Consider the following 12,517-nt stretch of genomic DNA (forward strand, 5'->3'; position numbering starts at 1 on the left):
TATTTGCAGATGGGAAATAGCACACGATTATGCTCCTTGAGGAACCCTACTGAAATAATTCTATATTTTTTCTATCACAATGTATGTGTGTGTGTGTGTGTGTGTACATACATAGAAAAAGTCAAGCTGGGTTGCCAAAAAAATCTAGCAACTTAACTCAGTGGTGACTAATGCTCCTATGGTAGGTATACCAGAGTGGTAACATCTAACTGTCATGAAAACATTGAGTTGTATAATTGTCATGAAAGTCCTGGAGAAATTTTCTTGCTATGATACACATTTTAATGCTTTACAAGGTAAGTATTCAGAACTACATCTGCTTCTTTTTATTTGTAAAGAATAAGCAAATGATGTATGGAGCTGAAAATCAGCCTCCAGCTGAAATATAATAGGCACTCATTACACAAATGTTAAATTAACAAATTAACAAACATCGGTGCAAATAACCCACAGAGAACAATGTATTTAAAAGTTTTATGCATTGCATAGGATAAAAAATAACCAAGGGGCAGGGATGTATAGGCTGAGATGAAAGGGAAGAGCACATTTACTACTATAACCTTTTATAAACTTTGGACAATACATAGCTACAAAAATCTTGAAATATAAATGTCCAAGATTAAAAGGAAGGGAAGAAGGAAAAAGAAAAAAAAGGAAGGGAAGAAGGGAAGTCACCAGTTATAGGAAATGAGGAAGAAATGAAAACCCAGAAGTTGTAAGCAGGATTAGGTGACTCATGGGGGTCATGAACCCTCTCACGAACTTTAATGCCCATATGAGTTCAGCAGACATGCCTTAAGCCTATTCAAGGCGAGGAGCCGTAACTGATTCCACTTCATAAAGCCTAGAATTTAAAAGGGGGTAGAAAAACTTTACTCATAGGTGCCACTTGGGTGAGGGGGTCCAAATTTACACACGTGGGGAAGGAACCCTAATCCAAGGAGGTAACAAAAATTGATGTGGGAAACCTGTAGGGCCTTGGTTGAGAAAAACATGAAACTACTCTGCTAGGGGCACTGGCACTATTCAGGGCACAAAATTACATTAAAAATGCAAAAATAGAAAATTATAGATCACACAAGGAAACAAATCACTATGAGAGCCAGTAGATGAACAAATATAAGAACTAGTACTTCAAGAACTGAGGAGAGTAAAACAATCTAAAAGAGAGTAACAAACAAGTATGCTGAAAATTATTTTTAAAAAAACCATACGAAAGAACAGTATGTAAAAAGAGCAGGTGGACTTGGAGAGGAACCAAAAGAATTTCTAGAAATGAAAAATACAACCATTGAAATACACATGATTAAACAACAGATTAGGCACCAAGAGGGATTAATGGTTGAGTGAGATGGTCCAACACATGTTTAAGAGGAGAGATTAGAGAGAAGAGGGAAGAGCAGCATTCAAAGAGGAAAAAGCTAACGACTTTTCTAAAATTGAAGGACAGAAATCCCTAGTTTCAAGAAATATAACAAATCCTAAGTGGGATAAAAAATACATAATACACCCTTGTCTTTGATGTCTTGCAGTTTCAGGAGAAAAAAAAAATATCTTAAAAGTAGCCAGAGTAAAAGAGATTATCTACCAAGGAATAACAATTACACTGACAGCTAACTTGCGGCAACAGTGAAACCCAAAGAGATTAAAAGTCCTAAGAAAACAATAAGTACCATAATAGGAATGCATGCTTGATGAATCTTTCATGAATAAACGTGAAATAAATTCATTTTCAGACAGATGGAAAAAGAATTTACTACCAATAAACCCTCATTAAAACAGCTTCTAATAGATGTAATTTAGGATGAAAAAAATTGATCCCAGAGGTGGGTGTGAAGAACAATGGAAGAGGGAATGGTGTGCAAATAAGCTATAAATATGTGGTTAAATCTAACAAACTATTAATATATAAAATAATATTTTATGGACTGTATTAAAAATTCATATTATGAAAGAAAAGTCATGAGACTTCCCTGGTGGCACAATGGTTAAGAATCCACCTGCCAATGCAGGGAACACAGGTTTGATCCCTGGACAGGGAAGATCCCACATGCTGAGTAGCAACTAAGCCTGTGCACCACAGCTACTGAAGCCCGCGCACAGCTACTGAAGTCCGTGCACAGCAATGAAGACTCAATACAGCCAAGAATTCAAGTGAATTAAAGCCATAAAAAAAAAAAAAAAAAAAGGCAGGCCACAACTAGATCTCTGCAATGCATGAGCTATAATAAAAAAGGTAATAGTAATAATACCAAACACATAATGCTTATTATAGGTTAGGCATGATATAAGTACTTTATTTATGTACATTTATATGTTAAATATGTCATATAAATATGTTTTATGTATAAGCATATATCTATATATCTAATTCATATATATGCACACATTACTTGTATTTGTATATAAGATATATACATATAAAGTATATACACATGTATATACTTCCATTATACATAAGCTTATTTAACAAATCTATGAGCTATGTATTATTTTCTTTATTTTACAATCAGGTAAACTGAGGTCAAGAATGTTAAGTAATTTGTCCAAAGTCACATAGTCACTGACAGATCTGGGATTCAAACTGAAGCAATGTGGCGCATAACCATTAACAAAGAATCAATATCCAGAATAAAGAAATAACTCCTAGAAACCAATGAGGAAAAGAATAGAAAAAAAGTTAGGCAAAAAATATTGAACTGGCCATTCACAGAAGATATCTGAATGGCCTGTAAACATACAAAAAGGTGCAATGTCATTATCAAGTTTGAAAATGGATATTTAATTTTGGAAATTAAAACACATTGGTCAGATTAGCAAAAAAAAAAAAAAGTCTGCTAAAACCTGGTGTTGGGAGAATGTGGAGAATTACACCTCTTATAATGTGGAAATTCATGCTGGAAGCACTACTCTGGAAAGCAACTGGATGATTGATACCCGGTAGGGCTGAAGATGTGCAGCCTGTGATCCAGCCACCCCACACCTGGGCTGCAGCCGTGGGGGACTGTGCACGCATACTCGGTACAGGCAAGGTGCTCGTCACAGCCTGGGCCACACTGGGGAAAACATCGGAACGCTAGCCCGTAGGAGGATGGATCGACAAACTGCGGTATATTCATTTAACAGGATTCTATTCTGATTAAAATGGGTGAATTAATGCACAATCAGGGATAAATCTAGAAAAGACAACACTGGGTGTAAAAAGTTGTGTGAAGATAGGGAGAGTGTAATATTAGGCATATGCAACTGTAACAGTACTGTACTGAGGACCCTTGAACAACATGGGTTTGAACTGTGAGGGTCCACTTATACACAGATTTTTTTTCAATAGTAAATACTACAGCACTACATGACCTGCAGTTGGTTGAATCTGAGGACGGCAAATTGTGGATACTGAGGAACCACATACACAGACAAACCCCTGGACATAAGGGCCAGCTATAAGCTCTATGGAGATTTTGGATTTTTGACTGCATGACGGTTGGGACCCCAACCCCGGCATTGTTCAAGGGTCAGTTTAGAGAAAGACACATATAATACAAATGTCATACAGTGTGGGAAGGATTCACACCAACTGCAGTTCAACAGGGAAGAGTATACTGGGTTTGGAGAGGAGCACAAATCGCGGCTTCCACTCCACCTGTAATTTTTTTTTTTTTAATCTGGCAAAATGTTAATATTTGTTAGATCTGAGTGTGGGGACATGGTGTTTTATGTTAATCTCTGAAATTTTTCTCTATATTTGAAATGTTTCATTAAAAAACACTGCTCATTTATTGTTGAACTTTAAAATGTCTTGTTACGTATCTGCAAAACAGTATTAAAAGCCCTTGCCTAACGAGACGTCTACAAGGACAAATTCTAAAGCATTGTTTCCAGAATAAGAATATTCTCCTAACACAATTTTGATGCCTCAAAGCACTTTGTGTTCTTTAACCTGTGGTTGAACCTGATGTCTGGGTGTAAAAAACCTCCAAAAGGCCTCAGAAGCAGCGGTTGTAAAACGTAATCCCATTGGCACCATGGTTCCTCTGGTATCACATTATATTCCTTACTATATGCCAGGCATTGTGTAAGTGCTTTACACATAGGAATTCATTTATTCCTCCCTAGAACCCTAACATTGAAATAGGTTTATTATTTCCATTTTATAAATTATTTTCACTTGATAATTGAGGCATGGGCAGATTAAGTAACCTGCCCAAGGAAAGACAACTATTGAACAGTTAACACATACCCAGGTAGTCTGGCTCCAAAACACAGTTCTTAACCACTCACTGCACTAAAGGCTGTATGCCCTCTGCGTGAATTGATCTTGTACCCTCCCCTGTGAAAACTTGCCTTAGTCTTCCATCCAGCTACCTATCTTCTTCCATCCATCACCCATGACATTCGCTCCTACACTCTTATGATCTCCTCTCTTCTTTCACTAAGCAGAGAAAAAGTGGGCAAGGAAAAAAGGGCCAAACTAATGGTTGGGGGGGGTGGGGAATACTGAAGATCTGAAGTTGTCTGTTGATGGCCAATGAAATGTCATACTTAGTTCACTTTTAGGTGGCCGCAATGGTGGTATAACGTTCATTTGGAATATCTGTGCGGTCATAAAGACATTGGCGACACATTGTTTCATGCTGAAAAATAACGCTAGAGGTCAGTTATATTTGGTGTCAACAACACACATCTTTTGATGGTGTATGTATTAGCAATTTTCCTAAGCACCAGTTTAAGAGACAGTGTAACAGAGTAATTTGCATTTGTATTTTAAATCTGTGGTTTTAATTCATTGCCTAATGTTCAAAAAAAATGAACTGAAGCCTGGCTGATTATATAACTTTAATATTTGAAAAAAAAATTATCTGGAAATTAACAATGTAATACAATACACATTTGTACAAAAATGAGGGACTGTTAAAAACTTCTGATCATACAGACAAAAATATGATTAATTAAGCAAAGATTAGAAAAGGACAGGACATTTTGTAAATACTGTGCAATGCTTTAATTTACTGTGGCAGATACAAAAATCAAGAATTTATTAACAGATTATATTAAAAAAAGCAATTGCATGAATTTCCTAGCTGTTTAAATTAACGAAATTTAACAGTAGTGGTTCTTTTAAAAAATGAGGTATTAATTACACTGTAAACCAAAACCAGAGCATAAATAAATAAAGGCAATGTGCAATTTAGTGATAAATGATTATAAATTTCCACAACAGACAACAAAAATTTTCCAGTTATTTATGGGCTGTCATTTAAAAATTTGGCTTGCTTGTGTACTTCTTATTTAAAAATGACATAGCTATCGATATACAAGCACATCATTAAACATGCAGACCAAACCAACACAATTTTTCCATCTCTACCAAATAAAAATTTTGTTTACATTTTATTTAAAAACTTAAATCTGGCTTCTTATACATGATTCTTTTGTGCTTATTAGTTAGTAGTAACCTACATTAATCTTACTTTCTAGTTCAAGCAGTTTAAGAGAGAAGCAGTTTTATTTGCATGTGGATTAAAAACAGAGCAAACAAAACAAAATCAAAATGCCTTTAAATCTCTTAGGTGTTGCGAAAATTTTAATGATAAAAATCCTTTAAGTAGTATGTCCAAGTGGAAAACCGGAGTCACTTCTGTCTCAAAGAGAATAGTAAACTAACTCTTTTTCCTCCAAGATTCAGAAGTTGGCTTCAGAAATGCAGAGCAAGGTGATCAGTTCCTCCACCCTATAAGAATTCTGCTGGTGGGGTGTAGGAAGCATAGCGATAAGATAGTAGTGTAACTCAGAAAAAATATGGGAAAGTATTATTTGCATGTGAACCATGTGCTGGTACTAAATGCTGGCTTCATTATTATTGCAAATATATCTTCAGAGTTTTCTGAAGGAAAGCTATCAAAGCATAATAGAGAAGTCTTGATTTGGAAATATCTATAATGTGCTAATAAAACTGCTTCATTTGCTGTAAATTAAAAAGAAAACCATTTACTGTCTGACTTAAAAATGGTTTCTTTTTACATGCTACTTTATTAGAAACTCCAAAAAGGGTACTTTTGAATTTGCTATATTCAGAATCCAGTGAAAAACAAACATTTTGGCCAAAATGTTGAACTTTATTTTTACACCAAGCTACTTTGACACAAATGTTATTATTGTATTCACTTTTGTCAAATATCTTATCCTACCTTTCCCCCCAAATTAGTGTTTCAGTACAACTGGTGATGAAAAAATATCAGAAATAAGTCTTGTACGTCAATCAAAGTATATATAAAAACAGTTCTCTTTTTTTTTGTGCTTGTAATTGACTTAATTTATCAGTGATTAGTCAGGTCTATTTCCTTTTCTATATAATATTCTGACCCTTAAGAAGAAATGATTATACAAATATTACAGAGTGCTCAAAGTAACTAGTTTACTTTGCTGTGTGCGCCATGTGCATGCAGACTAACAACACTTAGAAGAATATAACCTTGAACCCAATTAGTGTGAAAATAGTTACACTCTTGTACAGTCATCTTTATTGATTTGTAAAAGCTGTGTACACATCTAAAACCCTGAATTTACTTTGTAAAAATAAATCTTTAGCAATAAATGGCACTATCAAAATCCCATTATTCTCAGGCTATTATGTAGTTATTTACATGCTTTTCAGCAAAGGTTGAAAAGAATCTTAGAGGACCAAAGCCAGTATATCAAAAAACCCTGTAAATTGCATTTGCAATTATACTGCTGTTTAACTGCTATATGAAAATATGGCTACATGCCTTACATGAATGATAATGTAGCTGTCTGTGTTGCTACTGTGTGCTAGCAGCACACAATCTGCCACTGGGCTCCACTCTGTCATCGGTGCATTTTTTTACTGCACGATGCTTTCCCCGTGGAACACCTGTGACAAACTACTTATGGAGAATGATAAAGTGCTATAAAAAAGAGGGACTGGACCCACACCTGTCTCTGCCATCTGGTCTTTTGCTTACTCAAGACGTGTTGTGTGTTTTAGAAAACCACGCCTCTACTGAACATACTTCATATTTGATTTTTAAAAAATCAGTATTTTAAAGTTGGTGAGCTTTGTCAAGGTGTTTTGAGACAGAAACATGAAGAGGTTAAAGGCACAATAAGAGGGAAGTAAATGCTACATATAAAATATATTTCAAGTCTTCTAGGTTACTCAAGTCCAAAACCTTCTGAATTTGAAATTCCAATGATCAATTTCTGTTTCAGGTCCTTTTTGCTCTTGTAGGGGGGAAGGCAAAGTTGATTGAAGCAGGTGTGGGCCACAGGCAGCCTAGGGAAAATTGTTTTAAAAGATACAAAGTCTTAAAACACACACAGAAAGACTGGTAATCAACTTTCAAAGTACCTGGATACACACATTCAGATTTGTTTTACTGCACTGAGATGACATCCATCCCTTTACTGAACAAATACTTTTGGAGTACCTGCTGTGTATCAGGCACCATTCTAGACACTGGGGCTGGGTTTACCAACAAGACAATGTTCTGCTCTAACGAAACTTACCTTCTAGAGGCATTATTTTTGGAGTCAGACAAATCTGAATTTGAATACTGTCTCCCCCATTTCCTGGCTGTGTGATTTTGTTCAAGCAGCTTCATGTCTCCACATCTCAGCTGCCTCATTACCACAAAAAGGCAAACTATCCGAATGGGTGGAAAGATGAAAAGAGCTGTCTACGTAAAACACCCAGCAGAACAGCAGATACTATAACTGGTATTATTATTTTAGTCTTGACTGTCAAACAATAGTAAAAAAGAACACTTGATACCCACACTTCTCATGCTGCTTCCCTCAAGGTACAAGCAACATTTTTTGATCAGCTCTCCCAACCCTCTCCCTGATGACACTGTTATCTTTATTCACGGTTCCTACAGGTTTCTAGACCTTTCCCTCAGTCTTTCTGAACTCCAGAGCATCAGAACAGCTGTCTGTGGCGGCAGTGAGAAAGAAAAGGACAGATTTCACTTCTGATTTATAAAGGGAAGAACTGACAGAGCTCAGGGCATATATGGGGCAGGAGAAAAAAAATGATTATGCTCAAAGGAGTGCCTACTCAAATTAACTAAAAATTACAAGGAGATTGGGAAAAGAAGCAGATTAGCATTCACCCATCAACACTATGGAAAATAATTTAAAGCCATCATCGGTATCACTTTCATATGCAAAGGGCACTAGATAAAGATTAGCATTAGAGGTGTTCCAGTACAAGAGGACTTCTGCAACTGATTACAATAGCCCCAAACTCACCTTAGTATTTTAAATTAAAAATACCTTTAAGTAAAAATGAAGGTCAAACAATCTACTATGAAAAGCAAGCTAGACTCTGGAAGCAACTACAAAGTAGTTGACTTAGCAAAGGAAAACGTTGATAGAAAGGAATTATTATCAGTTAGTACTGGTAGTTCTCAACATTCATACAGAACCGTAAGCCATAGTCTCTCTTATTTCAAAGCCATGTTTACTCCCAAGATTTTTCTATAAAAACAACTTCAGACTGAAAGAATCCTCTCATTCCAAACATATTATTATCAGCAAAACCTATAGATTAAAAAAAATTACAATCTGGAAATTCACCAGTTAGTAGAAGTTTCATTCTTTGAGATTTTAAAGTTCAAATCAGCCATTCCTCCCACAGGTACTCTGTCACTTCCTGTAGTAAAATGTAGTAACTTCTTTTGAAGATCAAGAGGAAATCCAAGCACAACATCCCAAAAGTATCTAGAGAACATCAAAGGAAATTTATATAAAATGTCTTGACAAAAATCCTGCAGACCAGAATAAAGTAAGGTAAAATAAGCTCGAGGGAAACAACTTTTCTTAAAGGTACATAATACTTTTAATGCGAAATTGAGAAATGACAGGCTTCTAAATATAGATTAGATTTTTGACTAACATCATTATAAAAATAGTCCAACAGTGGAGAGTACAAAAGCCATTTTTCTCCCATATAAGTTTCCTTATTTTTCAACACAGTGCTATTAAAAGGCTATTTATAGGCATGGCATCCCTGCAATTCTAGAACCAAAGTCATTTTTTAAAAAAAGTCAAATCTCTATACTTTTGTAGAAACTTATTTATATCACTTTCTTACCAGGAGACTGCTAAGTGATTTCATACTTAACATTCTCACATTATTTTCAAGATAAAATAAGGCAGTGTGTGCTATACAATATTTCAGCAGACTTAACTTGATTCAAAGATTGTAAGTTATACAAATAAAGGAACCACATTCTCTTTCCTTCCCTCTTCAGAACCCTGACTCTCAGACGCAGTGAGAGCTCACCGTATAGTCAAGTCGGTTTTCGCGTAGCCATCATACTGGGTACTTCTCTGCAGGGCATGCATATCCAGTTCAGGACTTCCACAGACCAGAATTTCAACCTCTTCTGGACGAAGCAGCTGCCAATAATTATTTATCAAAAGTGATAAGAAACGTGATGATTAAAAAAAGTGAAATTGGAACTATTTTCACTGAATCAAATAACAAAAATCATGACATTCTGATAGTAAATCAAACCATTTTTGTTCAAGAAAAATCTCCATTTATATTTTTCCTACTGAGGTAAGGTATTTTTGCTTCTGAAAGTTTATACATCTGGTCAAACTGTTAGGTTCCCCCTTCTGCAAATAATAGCAATTAACAGTTTGCCAGAAAAACAAGCAGATGACTAAGCATAAATCCAAACGGCAACCCTTCCCTGAAACCCAGCCTGAAACTCTTTCAGCTACTCCAGCATCTGTTGACATGTCTGGTTCCAACATCCATGAAACCTCCTGTCTACACTGTAGAGTTTGAGTAGTAGGCTAGTCTGTCTTGTATTGTTCACTTGTTTTTTTCAACTACATAGGTTGTCTCCCACCTTTTTAAGATTACAACTTAAAAACAGAGACCTGCTATGCTATTTATTTACTTTCCTTCCCTCCACCCCCATAACTACAGTGCATCACAGACAAAATCAATCAGAAATCAACAAGTGCTCCATTTTCAAAGGTACTTTCAATGAACATGTGACAAAGATCACTCTCAAATAAGCTCTCTCTTATGCAAAATAATTCACATGGAAGACCTCACTCCAAGTGAATGGAGGTACAAATGGCTTGATGGAGTGAGCCCAGGGTAGGAGGGGTGAAGAGAAAACTACGCTTTTATCTTATGACATTTCCGACATGCTATGCTCAACAGCATCTCACACGGCTAAGAAAAACTCAAACCAACCAGAGTCTACCATGACTCTGGAGACAAACTACTTCCTGTGGGTAAAAGGCAACCCAGAGGTGCTGGGGACCCCTGCAGAGTTAGGAAGCAGTTATAAACCTGTTCCTTAAACAGTGAGAAGTTGTCGCTTTTGCCCTGGAGCTTATTGTTAACTATTTTCTGTGTGTTGCCCCTCAGTATTAAAGACATGGAGCCCTTGGAATCTCTTCATCCACTCTGCCTGGGGAAATTTTTTAAAGCCTTAAAAGACGTAGTATAAGACATAGCATAAGGGGGGCGGGGGGTGGAGTTGACTGGTTTTTCCCTTTAGAGAATTAAGGCTGAAAGGAGAGAACTATTTTTATTTCTAGCTCTATCTTTAAAAACTAGAAAGCATTTTTTTAAATTTAAAAAGCCTATCTACTAAAATATTTAAGGAATTATTTGTTGATATTATAGTATTACAAAACCTAACTAGAAGCAAGAAGTTTTTAACTCACCATTAGGGCATTTGAAGCACACACACTATGAAATCCATAATAAAATGCAGCAAATTGCTTATAGATGGATTTGTTGAGAAGAAAGTCAATATAAAGCTGTACATATTCTGGAAGGCAATTTTACATCTGTTAAATAGTAAAAGTAAATGGCAAACACTAATTCACTTTAATTAAGAAATGGTGTTTTAACTTACCCTTCCTATTTTGATTGGTAACTGGAATTTTATCACCACCTGGCTTTAAATTGTATGACTTAATTATTCCAAATTCTTCTTGAAACACCTGATGGGAGATTCCAACACAGCATATTTATTGGTATGGCTGATATATTAACAGACTTCAGTGAACAGGCTTGTAAAATTTAAAAAGAAAAGTTTTTTCCCCCTCTTCTAAATATACAAACTACAGAAAGGCTAGGCTTTTGTGATGTTTGTATTAAAAATCGTGTCATGAAAGCATTTCAGGGTTAAAAAGTAGGGTCTTAACCTTCTTGAATACAGCTAAATACTGATGTTAGCAAAATTTGTGTGACCATTTAGGGTAGCACTCTGGTCTCTGGAGCTATGTGTATTACTATAATTTCCACCTCCCAATTACTGGTAGGGGAGCGGAAATGAGTGAGTTTTGGTGTGATCAATTAGCTTCTGCTCCTAACTTCTTGTACTGAAGTGACAGAAGAGGCTTGTTTTTAGAAGAGCTCTGAGAAAGTAACTGAGTCAAGGGCATAGGCCAGAAAAACAAGCAGATGACTAAGCACAAATCCAAATGACAACTCTTCCCTGAAACCCAGCCTGAAGCTGACTTTCTTCCAGCACTTTCCTTCACTGCTCACCTGTATGTGTCTGCTTCACGGTCTCAACTTTCTCATGTTAAGATCCTTTAAGATAGGGGGTGGTATGTACTGATCAACCCTTATTCATCTTTTCTAATGATGGGTGTATGGTAACAAAGGGTATTTTTCACATATGAAATACCTGGTTAACAGAAAGCTACCTGCTCTTAATGGTACCTGAAACGTTGAAAAGAAATCTTCTTCGACATTGCCTTCATAGGACAGGAGTTCACTTAATCCATGGGCCAACTCCTGTAAAGAGAAATCTGTTATCTGTGTTTTTTAAATCAAATAGTACTACCTCAAATAGTTAAGCAGATCTACTATAGTTCACTTACATGTGAGATAGAGTAGATAAACTCAGATTTTGAAATAAGATAATATTTGAAATATATTTTCCAGGGCACAAAATGCTGATTAATGATTTCTACCATGTAAAAGGCTTGGAAATATTTATTGGAAAAGCTCACATAAAGGAAAATATCTAGTTACACCCAGAGATATCACTCTGGGGTATATTCTATGCAGTGAGTAAGAGCACAGTTTCCACCATAATTCACTGCTATTTGCAACATCACTGTTTATGAGTTTGTAGTATTACTCACTTTCAGTTTATATTCTTAAAAAACCTGTTAATGTTTTAGGATTCATCTTTTAAACATAAAAATACACAGTTTGTACATGTGAAGTGGTTTTTACATTTCAGTTACAGTGCCCTCCTCTCCTAAGTTGAGAACACTGGGGAAAGTATTTTCCTACATTGCAACTCACTTCTCTGAACAGAGATTTAAGAACAGAAAAACTAAGCCAGTATTTTAAAAAAATTCAGGTTTTATGAAAAAAAAAGTTATATTTTAAATATTAGTAGAAAAGATAAAGAACAGCATGGTTAGAATGATCTTACACACTTTACATATTAAATTCTCCATTCCATTAAACTAAGACACTTTTAAACAAATGTACACTGGC

At 35.7% G+C, this 12,517-nt stretch overlaps 1 protein-coding gene across 2 annotated transcripts in view; it reads right to left on the minus strand.

Moving 5' to 3' along the window:
* Positions 1-4,866: 4,866 nt before the first annotated feature.
* HECTD2 (HECT domain E3 ubiquitin protein ligase 2) overlaps positions 4,867-12,517 on the minus strand; it is a 77,923-nt gene continuing 70,272 nt past the window's right edge. For both annotated transcript variants that reach the window (XM_057737334.1, XM_057737335.1), the window contains 6 exons: positions 11,726-11,800; positions 10,911-10,998; positions 10,717-10,823; positions 9,305-9,420; positions 8,596-8,739; positions 4,867-7,291 (listed from right to left, as the gene is read on the minus strand). In XM_057737334.1, coding sequence (XP_057593317.1) covers positions 7,171-7,291; positions 8,596-8,739; positions 9,305-9,420; positions 10,717-10,823; positions 10,911-10,998; positions 11,726-11,800 — 651 coding nt within the window. In that variant the 3' untranslated portion in view covers positions 4,867-7,170. The remainder of the gene's footprint in view (positions 7,292-8,595; positions 8,740-9,304; positions 9,421-10,716; positions 10,824-10,910; positions 10,999-11,725; positions 11,801-12,517) is intronic.

Source organism: Hippopotamus amphibius, chromosome 5 (assembly GCF_030028045.1).
Source record: "Hippopotamus amphibius kiboko isolate mHipAmp2 chromosome 5, mHipAmp2.hap2, whole genome shotgun sequence".
Lineage (NCBI taxonomy): Eukaryota > Metazoa > Chordata > Mammalia > Artiodactyla > Hippopotamidae > Hippopotamus > Hippopotamus amphibius.